The sequence below is a fragment of the Crinia signifera genome, chromosome 6, assembly GCF_055691185.1.
Source record: "Crinia signifera chromosome 6, ASM5569118v1, whole genome shotgun sequence".
Taxonomy (NCBI): Eukaryota; Metazoa; Chordata; class Amphibia; order Anura; family Myobatrachidae; genus Crinia; species Crinia signifera.
The window spans coordinates 200,872,892-200,887,640 of record NC_139222.1 but is presented as its reverse complement, the minus strand read 5'-3'; the positions used below and the strand labels follow the sequence as shown (position 1 = coordinate 200,887,640).

The following is a 14,749-nucleotide window of genomic DNA, read 5'->3' as shown; positions in this document are numbered from 1 at the left end:
CCCTGTCGACCTTGTGACTGTCTACCATTAGTGGTCGACCATATGACTGTCTATGATGAGTCAGTGTATGATGCATACCATAACCATATTTAACATTGTGCCAGTGTGTACAGCACTAGCAATCCCCGCTGGTGGAGATTCCTTCCATTGCTAGAATAAAATCCCCATCGCTGAAGTGTGTGCCCAGCTATAGTTTTGTTATCTCCCCCAAATGAATATAAATATATATATATATATATATATATATATATATATATATATATATATACAAACAGTTAACTCCCTTGGTATCAAGAAAGAAAAGAACCAGCACACGCAGATAGATCAAAAAACAAAAGTGTATTAGCGGTACATTACAGTTAGTTGAACGAGGTACACAGCGGCTATCCCGACAGCCGTTTCAACTAGCAGCCAGCCAGTTTTCCTCAGGGAGGAAAACTGGCTGGCTGCCAGTTGAAACGGCTGTCGGGATAGCCGCTGTGTACCTCGTTCAACTAACTGTAATGTACCGCTAATACACTTTTGTTTTTTGATCTATCTGCGTGTGCTGGTTCTTTTCTTTCTTGATACCAAGGGAGTTAACTGTTTGTATCCATTGCATTACGAACCCTGCACCGCAACCCTGGTAACTACCATATACTGTGTGCCACCTTGCTGCAACCAATATATATATATATATATATATATATATATATATATATATATATATATATATATATATATGGGGACAAAGTACAGTGCGCAGTACGGTAATTCAATGTCCCAGTATAAATACCAGTCCTTAGGTGATCCAATGTAAATGGATGACGGTGGGTTAATCCTCCACACACAAAAGTTCACAGCACTTTTGGCTTTTAAAGCCGGCAGCTCCACACAATTTATGAACCAAAAGGTTCTTCCTGGATCCAACAGGTGGTTTGTATCTGAAAAGATATGGTGGGCGCTCCAATAGTGCAAAATTATCGCTGGTACAAAAGTATATTTATTTAAAAATCACATAAAAACACAGGGATGGGTGACGTACCACAGACGGCGGCAAACAAATAGCCGCGATTCAGACAGCATGTAAATCACAAGTTGGAGTAGTTACACTCTCTCCTGGCTCCATGGTCACGCTTTGACGCTAGGCCAAGCCCCTACCAGTTTCGTCTCGGAGGACTTCGTCTTTGTCTGACGAAGTCCTCCGAGACGAAACCGGTAGGGGCTTGGCCTAGCGTCAAAGCGTGACCATGGAGCCAGGAGAGAGTGTAACTACTCCAACTTGTGATTTACATGCTGTCTGAATCGCGGCTATTTGTTTGCCGCCGTCTGTGGTACGTCACCCATCCCTGTGTTTTTATGTGATTTTTAAATAAATATACTTTTGTACCAGCGATAATTTTGCACTATTGGAGCGCCCACCATATCTTTTCAGATATATATATATATATATATATATATATATATATATATATATATATATATACAGTATATATGGAGAGATATTGTCTGTAAGCACCCAAAATAAAGTTTTATCTCAAGAAGACCTCGGCTTATCTGGTTTATGTTCTTAATATTTCCTAGTGAAGATGGTACAATTTGCCCTATTCAGACCTGATTGTAGGTGATAAATAAGTAAGTAAGACAAATTTGTTCTCAAAATGGCCAAAACCATATGCACTGCATGTGGGGCAGATGTAACATGTGCAGAGAGAGTTAAGGTCCAGTGTGTGTAGGCCTATAGATTTGGGTGGGATGTGTTCAAACTGAAGTCTAAATTGCATTTTAAAAGTAAAGCAGCCAGAATTTACCCTGCACAGAAACAAAATAACTCACCCAAATCTACTGTAACACTCTCTGCACCTGTTACATTTGCTCCACATGCAGTGCACATGGTTTTGTCCATTTTAAGAACAAATCAGGTGTGAATTAGGCTCACATTCTGGAAAAACTGGAAGTGTGTATGCACTGCCAACCATTCTATCAACCCCTTCTGCTGATGTTCCTCCAGTTAGAATCTTTATAGCAGATAGCCGGTTTTAAATAATGAGGATCACATCATGCAAGTTAAATGTCAATGAATAAATCTGCATGTTCAACCAGGCCTTTCAATATTAAGTGTAATTGTCAGAAGAACTGCATCTGATGTAGGATTGTAAAAGTGTGTTCCTAGCTTTATACATTATGGCCCTTATTCCTGTTCACTCGCAAAGGCAAATTCCTTCTCAAATGGACAAAACCATGTGCACTGCAGGGGGGCAGATGTAACATGTGCAGAGAGAATTAGATTTGGGTGAGTTATTTTGTGTCTGTGCAAGGTAAATACTGGCTGCTTTATTTTTACACTGCAATATAGATCTCACTTTGAAGTAAAACCCCACCAAAATCTAATTCTCTCTGCACAAGTTACATCTGCCCCACCTGCAGTGCAAATGGTTTTGTCCATTTGAGAAGGAAATTGCCTTTGTAAGTGAACCAGAATAAGGGCCTATTATACATTGGAACAGGAGAATTATTTTCTGCAATCTGCAATTTGCTATATCTTGGAGTTCATATACACATAACACCCCTAGGGCAGTGTTCATGGAAAGGTACCCAGTCTTTACACTCCCTCTAGTGGCTAAGAAAAGATCAGGTATTGTAATTTTGAATTTAAAGTGCACACGATGCACATTTATTCTTTATTTATTACCAGTTATTTATATAGTGCACACAGATTCCGCAGAGCTGTACAGAGAATATTTGAACATTCACATCAATCCCTGCCCCAGTGGAGCTTAAAATCTATATACTGTATATTCCCTACCACATGTACACGCACACATATTGATTATAGGGTTAATTTTGTTTGGAGCCAATTAACCTACCAGTATATTTTTGGATTGTGGAGGAAACCAGAGTACCAAGAGGAAACCCACGCAAGTACAGGGAGAATATACAAACTCCGCACAGTAAGGGCCATTGCGGGAGTTGAACCCATGACCTCAGTGCTGTGAAGCAGTAATACTAACCATTACACCTCCATGCTGCACATGGTTCATTATATGTGAGGAACATATTCAGAAAATTTATTGTTTTACTTTGATTCTTACATAAAATTCATTGTTCATTGTAATGTAAAATGTATCTTTAGTTTAGAAAACTTTATACTTAGTCATTGTTTATGGAAATATGTTGCAAATGAGAGTACACATACTGTAGGCCAGGGGTTCCCAATCTTTTTTGATTCACGGCACCCTAGAGAATCAGACTTTTTTTCACAGCACCCCTAGGTCAATTTTTTTTTATTTAAATTGGGTTTATATGCGATTCTTAGTGGCAGTTATGTGGTAAAGGGCAGGATTTGCTTCTGTTGGTACACATTCTATGATTGCCAGCTACCAGCACTGGTTTTGCTCATAAATAATTAACCATTAATAATTTGAGTTGGTCCTAGACCACCAAGCCACGGCACCCCTGCATGTGTCCCGAGGCACCCCAGGGAGCCACGGCACACAGTTTGGGAACCACTGCTGTAGGATATTCCTCATCAGTAGAACAATATATAAGACTTTTTAAATTATTGATACAGTATGTGTTTCTTACACTACTTACAGTATATACCCTAACCCACCACCCTTTCGGTCTATGAATCAATAATTGGAGTCAGCACTGTGTTCACAAATGGGTAATAAGCTATTTTTGCATCACTGAAGTCGTCACAGGTGTAACTATAAAATGTTCTGGCTAATGCTGAAGGAGATTCATGTAAACATAATGCTTCAAGTTCCTGAAAGTAGTTGTTATCCAATGAAATGGATTTTTTTGTGACTGTCTAATTTTGGGAAAATGGAAAAAGGTACTTCATTGTGCAGTGCATTTAGACTTCAGAATACTTTATCAAGTGGATCCAATAAATAGGGAATAAGAGAAACATTGTAACTTTTGACTTGGGACTTAATAAAACAAATTGTAAGGACTTAGAAGAACTGAATTTATTTATGGCAACATTAAATTTGCTTAGAGAAGTATTCAGAGCCGGCCATAGCCTAAATGACACCCTAGGCAAGGTTTTTGCTGGTGCCCCCTAACACCACCACTAGTTTCGCCTCTGACCCTGCTCCCCTTTCCCAGCACCATCAACCCTCATCATAGCAGTCATCATTTTGGTGCTTCTACCCGCAATATTTTAAATAGAAACCGTGCACACATTCGGTGCACAGCCCAAACAGGGGTGTGTTTTTGCTGGGAAGGGGCATGGCCACCCAATAGTACCCCCAATTCAAATTATGCCACACAGTAGTACCACTTTATTCACATTATATCATGCGATGGTGTCCCTTATTCGCGTTACATCACACAGTAGTACCACTTTACCTCATATACATTACTCCTCACATTATTCACATTATACCCTTAGAAAAAAATCTTGAGAAAATATTGTATTTTAAGCACCTCCATGGCCACACTGCAACCCAGCACAAAGCAGTGTGCTAGGCAGAGGAGAAGAGCTGCAGCTGCTGCTGTCACTTAAGGGGAGGGGGGCCGGGGCCCCCACTGGGCCCTACCATCAGACTTTGGCCTGGGTAATTTGTACCCCCTACCCCTTTCTCTCGGCACCCCTGATAATACCACACAGTAATGCCCCTTACACATGACACACATTATTAATGCCCCTTACACATTATGCCAACCTTTATTAATGCCCTTCATACACATAATGACACACATAATGCCCCTTACACATACAGTATGTAGCACATTATTAATGCCCTTATACACATGACACACATAATGCCTGTTACACATATGTCGCACATTATTAATGCATTTATACATGACACACATAATGCCCCTTACACATATGTTGCACATTATTAATGCCCTTATACAAATGACACACATAATGCCCATTACACATATGTTGCACATTATTAATGCCCTTATACACATGACACACATAATGCCTGTTACACATATGTCGCACATTATTAATGCATTTATACATGACACACATAATGCCCCTTACACATATGCCAAACACTATTGCACAACCAACCCACCTACAGACAGCACTCGTACAGCCGCTAACACTGTGACCTCTGCTTCGATACAGATGTTTCCTCATACATCTTGCCTCAATAGGCCATGCAGCTCATGGCCAGTTCTGCTAACGTTGAGTGCATTTTTTGCTGAAAATTCGTCTTATTTGCATTGCTATGACCAGCACACACAAGGAGCTTCTGATTATTAAAATGGCATTAATATCTTATGTGTGCGTCTGTGGCTGTACCTGCATACAGAATGCTATGTTACAGTGATTTCCATGAATACACTATTTCATATGCAGATACAGCCTCACTCACACACAGAATATAGGCATGCTGCATATCATTTTAATCAGCAGAAGATGCTGATGCCCCTAGGCATTCCAAATGCCCTAGGCAATTGCCTAGTTTGCCTATGCCTAAGGCCGGCTCTGGAAGTATTACAACGTAATGACAGAAAATGTCATTTTAAATAAAGAACAAATAAACTGCATTTTTTACATGTATGTGGAAAAATTACTGCTGTACACAACAGAATGTCCCCAATCAACATTGGACGCTAAACTGCGTGGTCCTAAAATGGTTAAACAGGCTTTTCTGCAGAGGAAACGTGCCCGTACAGAGCTAAGCTCAGCATACTATACATGATCTGTATTCAGCGATACTGTAGCCCAGTGCTCATCTGTAAATCATATTACTGCATTTAACCTACAGTAAAGTAGTTCTTGGACTATATTACTATACTGCATTTGATTGGAGACCTCACTTATGCGCAGTGGTGATTTTCAAAAGCGACATCTGGTGGATGAATGTAAGCATTACACTCATCGGCAACACCAAATGCCACGCTAGCCACGTTGTGGGGCATGTGTAAGGAGTGTTATGTGTGTCATCATGTGTATAAATGCATTTAATAATGTGGGGATATGTGTTAGTGTTAGTAGTGTTGTGTGTCATTATGTGTATTTCATAATGTGGAACATTTTATAATGTGAATATTAGTCACTGCGTGTGGTGTAAAGAGAATATGGGTCATTACATGTGGTGTAAAATGAATATGGGTCGCTACATGTCTTGCGTAATGTCAATAAGAGTCACTACATTTTATGTAGCATGAATATGGGTCATTGTGTGTTGTGTAACGTTAAAATGGGTCACTACGTGTTGTATAACTTTAATATGGGTCATAACGTGTTGTGCAAAATGTATCACTATGTGGGTTATAACGTAAATATGGGTCACTACATGAGGTGTAACGTGAATATGGGTTACTATGTGAGGTGTAATGGAATATGGGTCACAATGCGAGGTGTAACGTGATTATGGGTCACTACATTAGGTGTGATGTGAATATGGGTCACTACATGAGGTGTAATGTGAATATGGGTCACTACGTGAGGTGTAACATGAATATGGGTCACTACATGAGGTGTGATGTGAATATGGGTCACTACATCAGGTGTAATATGAATATGGGTCACTGCGTGAGGTGTAACATGAATATGGGTCACTACATGGGGTGTAATGTGAATATGGGTCACTGCGTGAGGTGTAACATTAATATGGGTCACTACATGAGGTGTGATGTGAATATGGGTCACTACATGGGGTGTAATGTGAATATGGGTCACTATGTGAGGTGAACGTGAAAAGTTGTGTAATGTGAATAGGATTGTTAAACTCTATGGCATAATTTGAACTGGGGCTACTATTGTATTGGATGTATTGGCCATGCTAAAAATATTTATACCACACTCCCTTGTTTTCAGGAGCACACTATTTCTTTGTGGTTTTTGTGCAGTAGGGAGCACATTTTTTATTTGGAAGGTGCACCAAACACGCTAGTACCAACTCTAGCTCTGCCTGCTGGAAGAGGGGGGGTGGGTGTATTGTAGATTAGATTGTGCTACTGTGTGGTGTAATATGAAACGTGGATACTATTGTGTTGACATGCTTCGTGTAAGCTCAGGCTCTTTTTTTTCTGCAAGGGCGCAAATTTACATTTAGCAGGAGGGCGCCAAACACCCTAGCACCGTCCCTGCGAGCAATATATAAACTAAAGTGATTGTATCAGGGATCACTTTACTTTACGCTGCAGGTTTGCTGCGCATGATACCAGGGAGGGATAAATTATGCCATGCAGTATGTAGACCATTGACTGCAATGGCTAATGCTGTCACTATTGTGATGGGAAACGGGAAAGCACAGCAAATGTCTTTGATATCAGCAGTGGAACCCCTGTTATAGTTTCAGGAGATACTTACATTTAAAGGATATCCCAATTTTTTGGGTGTATCAAAAATAGATGTACGTGTATAATAAATATTAAAAAATATACCTGTAACATGTGAGTGGCTTTATGTAGAAGACCATCATCTAGATACTATATACTCATAGGGGGTTATTCTGTTTTCTTCTCAAGGCTGCAAATTCGCAGCCGTGCGAGTCCACCAGAACCCACCCTGTAAACGCTGATACGCATGCCCCCCCCCCCCCTTGCGTGACACATACGCTCACACGGGCTGCGAATGGATGTTTTACATAAACACCCATTCGCAGGCTGTGGGGAAACACCCGCATCATTCAATAATAGTCGACCATTGAGTGATGTAGAAGGCACACGCACGTCTAAGTTTACTGTCAGGTAACCTTAGATGTGCATGGGCATTCGGCAGGACGTGGGCAGGCAGCTGACATCCAGTAAAATCAGCTGCCCACCCCAACTGCGCCCACATCACCAGGCGATTTCCATGGGAAAGCCCAGTGTTTTCATGGGAATGCCCATGAAACACTGGGCGTTCCCTTGGGCATGTACACTAGCCCGCTGCCCCCCACCTACCGGCCGCAATGTTGGGTGCATGCAGTCTGTTCGCTGTGGCCGCAAGCACCGGGCACATGCGCAGAAATGGGCATGTGCATTGCGGAAGCATTGGTCCCCCTGCGAAGGAAGGCCAACAGCGAACGGACCAGAATAAGGTCCATAGCTCCTAACCAGGAAGAGGCTATGCATTGAATGGAAATAAGTCTTTATATGGTATCATTTCATGTTAACTTAGTTGGAAATGGGGGGAGGTCAGGGGGTGATGTGAGGGAAGGGGCAGGAGGACAAAAAGGAATAGAAATATGTGACGTGGGTGGAAAGAATTGCACATTGCATGGTACCGAGTGGATTCTGCAGTGAGGGGGCGAGTGTTCTGCATTTCAGCGCTCGGTCAGCAGCGATTTTCGCTGCTGACCAAGCCAACCAGAATTAGGCCCTAAATATTGATAAGAATTAACTGTTCACATCATAATTTTTTTAAGCATTCTTTGCAGCATTTGTTCCACACCTGCAGTTATTAAGTTCTCTGGGTTGGTTGTATCTATCAACATTCTCAAAGTAATTAGCAGCTCTTCCAGCACACCCATGAGGTGGCTGCCCAGTGTTGTTGTTTTTTTTTGGAGGGTGTCTGTAGCCCTAATCCTTAGTAGTCTTCAATACTACACAGATGTCAGGTAAAGAAAGAAAAGAAAATATGCTGCGCTAAATAAAAAGGTTTGCGGTGATCCTTAAATATTAAATTAATTTAATCTGAATAACAGATAAGGTAAAAACATCAATAAGTAGGTGTGTCGGCCCAGAATATTTACGCCCTTGATCCAGGTTGGATGTGTCCATTCATTATGTCCCTTTCTGTGGGAAAGGATGTATCATCTCCACTTGTGCAAATGGAAGGTGTTCTGTGCAGTCCCAGCTTGCAGAGAGGTGGCGTCCTCCCAAGGTAAGTATGCCAGACAAGGAGAAGTCCTTTGGATGTAAACCACCAAAGCGGAGATCCTGTAACATCCCAATAACAAATAAAGGGCTGGTTCGGGCACTTATCCTCTTTCTGCAGAATTCTGGTCAGGGTGATCCTGGGCACAATGGTCGCACCTAGTGTATTCTGATGAGTTTCCCTATTTGACACAGCTTTATCAAGCTGTCCATCTGCTGATGTTCCTCAGGGAGTGCTTGTAGTATGTACTGTGCTGAGGCTTCAGGTCACTTAGCCCCTCAGCACAAGTGTCTATTGTATTTTAGGGAGCAGGCAGTCTGGGATATCTTTGTTCTGCAGGATTTTGGTGACACAATCCTGCACATCACTTGCAGAATATCCGCTGTCCTGTACAATGAAAGTACTGTCCTGGCATATCGCTCTGCCTGCCAGTGTAATACAACAGGTGGCCATTAGAGATGGCGAGTAGATGTTGAAAAAATAGTCAGGCAGAGTCAGGGCAGCTATATCTTGGGCCAGGGCCATGATTTTGTCATCTTCTGCCAATTTCCCATTTAGCACATTCTGGAAATAGAAATGCTGAAGGAAGAACCCGGTTGTGGGGGCTCCCAGCTGGAAGTGCAGTTTTTTCAACATGGAGCGCTCCAGGCAGAATACCTCCTCACGGCTGAAGGTTTTGTGGCACTGATCCAGAAGCTGCTTCAAATCTGGAAATCCAAATGTCTCCACCTAAAGAGGAGCAAATAATGGATAACTTGGCTTAGGATGGGTTGTGAGTTCTGATACGCAGGCTATGGACATAAATATCCTACAAACAGCGTGTTACATAGGCAGTCGGATCTGAAATTACAGCTTACTTATGTGCCTACCAATACCGGCAACAGACCATGAAACATAGACCCTGATTCTGATTTGGCAGTAAGGCAAACAAAATCAGGTACCTGTGCACCTGGGAGACACACCATGTTGATATGTAGGTGCAGGTAATGCGTGCATATAGAGTAAGGTTTGGATGGGGTGTGTCCAAACTAAAGTTACCTTTATTTTACATTGCAATTTAGATTTCAAAGGGCAATATGCAAAAGCAACCGGTCATCACTAGAGTGGTGCGTGCGGGCAACATCTGGGTATAACTTTCCAAAGGTTGACTTGACAGTACAATCTCCTGCTCGGTCATACCCCTTTCACAGCAGCCAAAATTCCCGGGTTGGTCCCAGGAACAACCCTGGACTAGTGCTGGTGTGAAAGGGTCCAGGGCAAAAAATCCAGGACCTGATGCCCCAAGATTTCAACCCTACTAGGGTTAGTCCAGGGACCTTCCAGGGTTACTGGCTGGTATGAATGGTGCAGGGACATGTCCCTCCTTCCCGTGTTACCTCTGCTGATGCTGATTGGCTATGCAGGGCATCTTCCTGTTGTTGTGGATTTCCAGAGATGCTTATAGAGGCATTACACAGCATCCAGGTAACACAGTGCAAGCTCTGAGGCACAACAGACCCCAGCAGAGCTATTTAACCCCTGAAATCCTGCACTGTCTGCAAAGGCCCCTTCTCTCTCCCTGCACTCCTGTCCCCTCCAGCTCTCTAATGACCTCATCTTTGTGTGCCTAAAAAAGTACATTTCTAATGATATTCTTATAGAAATGCAGGGTCATCCCAGGTTCAGTATGAAAGGTGCCAACCCGGGAATGTCCCTCCATGCCCCTGGAATTTAATTCCCGAGTTTGTCTTTGCATTTCCGGTGTGAAAGGGGTATATCAGGAGCCTGGTGCTGCACTGTAATATTAAGTGCAGAACCCAACTCCATTCCCTGTGTAGCACTGCAGCCAACTTATCCTCCATCGGCATCCTGCATCTTCTGGACCCCTTCGATGACAGTGGGGGGGGGGACGACTTCAGGATATGCCCCGACTCATGAGTCCATTCCCACTTTTATAAATGTATTTTTTCCCCTGGCATGACATGCCATAGTTACGAACTTTGCTGCCCCCTCTCAGTAGGCACATACCAGCCATAGCGGGTGCATGATGGGGTGTGCAGGTGGAATTGCAGCACAACACATCAGCGTGTCTCTATCCCCTCTATACAGTGCTGAGAAACAGGTATTGTATAGCGAGGGGCGGGGCTATGATGAGGCGATTCAGCAGATATGTGCTCTGTAAGTGGGCGGCCGAGGGATGGGGGGTGCAGGGGGCTGCTGGGTGGGGAAAGTGGGATATTTACAACCTTTCCAGGGGACTGAGACCATCGCCCAAATTTTTTTTGTGGGGGCCCAGCTGTTTCAGGATGGCGGGCAAGTGTGCAACATGGTTTGTTCCCAATACAAAGTTCCTTGCTTTTTTAGCTTTACTTCCAAATCAGAGGCCTATATGATGAACAGCTTTTAGCATTTACATTTCATGACCATTTACTGATTTTAGGTAATATTAGCAATACTTTAGTCACATTAGTAGTGCAGTATAACAGTAAAATATATAGAAATTAAAATAGTATAACAAATGGTGCAAAGGCCAAACAAAATGCAGGCTTTGCCAAAAGCTTGTCCAACTTAAAATGTATATTAACCCCAAAACATCTCCCCATATATCAATGTAGGAACTAGAGTATATACCCAGGTATATACATACCACTTTGCATGCGATGAAGAGTGCTGTAACTCCCACCAGCTGGAACATAGCAGCTGGCTCTTGGACACATGAGAGGTACCTATCGATGATGTTGACAGCCAGGCACAATGTGTCGAATTGCAAGTTAAAGTGCTTGTGCACCCCAATCAGCCATGTTATCAGGGTCCCCCGACATTCTGGCTTGAGCTGACAAAAAAATTGTACAGTTAGCGTTGTATAAAGCATAACCCTTAATATGTAAATTTTAACTGAAATATATTTATTTATTTACTTATTTACAGTTTCTTATATAGCGCAGCAGATTCCGTTGCGCTTTAAATATATAGTTTTCTTCTCAAGCAACATATAGTAAATTCCCAGTTTGCCCAGTCTGTGTGTATGGGTTATTCTGGTTCCAGTGACCTATAGCAACCACAAGTAGAAATGGGATAATTTCCCATTGTATTTAGTACTTGAATTGTATATGGTCTATAAGTAAAGGGATAATGCAAAAAGGCATTTATCAAGGCCCATACACACTGGGCAATTTTGAGCTCAGTTTCCTCTACAAAGTCGCCCAGTGTGTATGGGGCAGCGATGAGCGGTGAGCACTGATGCACGCTCCTGCATCATCGCTGGCCTGGTCGCTCATCTGCTGGTATTATCAGAAAATGAGGGACAGAGTGGACAGCTTCCCATAGGGTCCTGCTATGGAAAGTCATTAACCCCGGGGAAAATCGCCAAAATGGGCGTAACATGCTTAGTGTGTATGCGCTGAGTGTTTTTCATCCCAGCAAATTCCTCATCATCTCTTACCATACACCAGGACCAGATTATCCAAGGGTTGACAGGGGCGGCCTTCCTGAGGCCCTCACACGTTAGGGGCCCCCACAGGCTGCTCCACAGACTGCTTTATAAATCGGAGCAGTCTCTTAAAAAGCAGTCTGTGGGGACCTCTGTCTCTCAGAGGGACCGGTAGGTCCCTCTGCCTCCCCGTGCTCTTTCTCAGCATTTGCCCTGCTGCCGATCATTGCTGATTGGTCAGCACGGCAGGACCCCTGTCCCAGCGGCTGCAGACAATAGCAGCCACTGGAGAAGTGTAAATTAACCTCCCCCCAAGCCCCTCCTGTGTACCTGGGCTGTTCGCGCTGTTAAAAAATGGATGTCACGATGGTCGCGATGTTCCCGACCAAGGTTTGCGAAAAAAAACAATTTTTTTTTTTCACAAATATCAACAAAAAATTTTAATGGTGGGGGTCCCCACACATTTGTTGCCCGGGGCCCCTTTTGCCTTCATCCGGCTCTGCCATACATGCTGGGCAAAACGTCCAGTGTGAATGGACCTTTAAAACTATTTATATACTTTTTTGTTTAAGTTGCATTAAAAAAAATAAAAACATTTTTATATTTGTTCAAATCCTTTTTATTTTGTTCACATTACATTATTACATTATATATGTTACACATTGCAGTGATTGCTCTCCCTGTTCTAATACACAGTGATAGTGATTTACATTATTATAATTACACATATTCCATGTCCCCAGAATGTACAAAAAGCAATATACAGTATACTGGCAATATTTAATTAAGATGCACTGCCACTAATGAGGCTTATTTAAGATCAGTTGCTGAAAAAAAAAGAAAAAGAAAAACTACAACTGCAGTCATTCATATGCTGGGAGAGGGGGGTACCCAGCACAGAGGACGGCAATTGCAATTCCATTGCAATGGCATCGTAGAACCAGGCAGTAAGGGTAACCCTTTGCCTTTGCAGCATGGGTGTGAATGCAGGTGTACTGTCACCATATTTTCTGTCACAGAGGCTTATGTTACACGGTTGCCCCAAAAATGGTCCAGACACGCCTGCGTCATCAAGATCGTGCCCCCTAAATATCGCATCGCTGCCTCTTTTCAGGATGTAATTGCACTTTCAGCTTGACACATGCGCACTGCGGGCATTGCACAGAAGTGCAGAAATCACTTGATTGTGATTTTTGCACTTCTGTGGCCTCTAGTGAATCAGGCCCAATACACACTTTCCCTACCTCTGGCAGGTTGTCCATGCAGTTCGCAGTTGAATATTGTTTCTCCAGGCTCTTCTTGAAGGTGAAACACTCTTCCCCATATTCCTTAAAGTTTTGTAAACACAGGTTGCGTGTAGACTTTAGGAAAGGGTCCTGGTTCAAAAGTACAGGCATGTCTGTCTGAATACCAGGCCTGGGGGTATCGTCAAAGTCAAAGGGTAAATCCACTACTGGGTATCTCGGTGTCTGGTACTTGGTCTTTTTCGCTGTTATGCATAAAGCAGAGCTGGTACCAACACTGGATTTCCCATCATCCTTTTGAGTGGCTTCTAGCCACCTCCGCTTTAATTTAATTGCCTTAAAAACAGGCATTTCTACAGAGAGAAATATCACGCTGCTACACCGAAATCTAGCTGCTCTAGTCTGGCCTCAGTATGGAATGTTCAGGAATTTGCCCAGCCATGCTCAGTGCTGATTGGCTGATTCTCTGGATTGTGACTTCACAATGATAACTTTCCTATTGGGCAGTGGCTGACTGGACATCCCATAATGGTTGGCTAGTCCAACTCCATGTTTCTCAAAACCAAACCTCCCAACATGACACATTCCCGGAGCAACAAAATGCTCTGTTCCTTGACTTCCTTGCCAGTGGCAGATGTGGGGCTGTAGCGCAACACAAAATTCATGTTCATGTAGTGTAGCCACATACCTCCCAACATGACCCATTCCAGGAGGGACAAAATGCTCTGCATCTGGACTTCCTAGCCAGCGACAGTTGCAGCCACAGCACAGCCCAAAGTCACCTGCACAGACACCAACTGTCAGTTAGTCCCTGGCTGTAGAGTCTGTCAGTGTTTGGAGTGACAGTTGATATAGCTCTCCTATTCAGGGGCGGGCTGGGCCGGGGGACAGGGTGCCATGTGCCCCCCAGGCCACTTACCCAGTTATTGGCTGCAGGCCGCGCTGCCCTGTCCTCCTCCTCCAGCTCTCCTGTGCTGGCCGCGGCTTCCAGAACACGGCCGCGGCTACAGGAAAATGGCCGCCGGCCCCCTGCACTGAGGACATGTCCTCCTCAGTGCAGGGGGCCGGCGGCCATTTTCCTTTAGCCGTGTTCTGGAAGCCGTGGCCAGCGCAGGAGGGCTGTCGGTAGCAGGGAAGTGTTGGGTGACTGGTTCCAGTGCAGGAGCCCTGCACTGAGGACATGACGCCACGCCAACTCCATCCACCCCTCTCTGATGCATGGGGATCAGTCAGGCGGGCAGAGGAAGGGCAGAGATAAGCAGGAGCCGCAGCAGGTGAGACTCATTATCTAATATCTAAATGAACAAATATATAATATTTCTGCCATTTACAGCC

At 43.5% G+C, this 14,749-nt stretch overlaps 1 protein-coding gene across 1 annotated transcript; it reads right to left on the bottom strand.

The window, feature by feature from the left end:
* Window positions 1-8,555: 8,555 nt before the first annotated feature.
* On the bottom strand, window positions 8,556-14,411 carry LOC146007190 (cyclin-O protein B-like). Its single transcript, XM_083145555.1, has 3 exons — window positions 14,334-14,411; window positions 11,388-11,573; window positions 8,556-9,490 (listed from the first exon to the last, which is right to left on the bottom strand). Exons 2-3 carry the CDS (start codon window positions 11,433-11,435, stop codon window positions 9,053-9,055), a joined length of 486 nt encoding a protein of 161 aa, XP_083001681.1. The 5' UTR covers window positions 11,436-11,573; window positions 14,334-14,411; the 3' UTR covers window positions 8,556-9,052.
* Window positions 14,412-14,749: the final 338 nt, after the last annotated feature.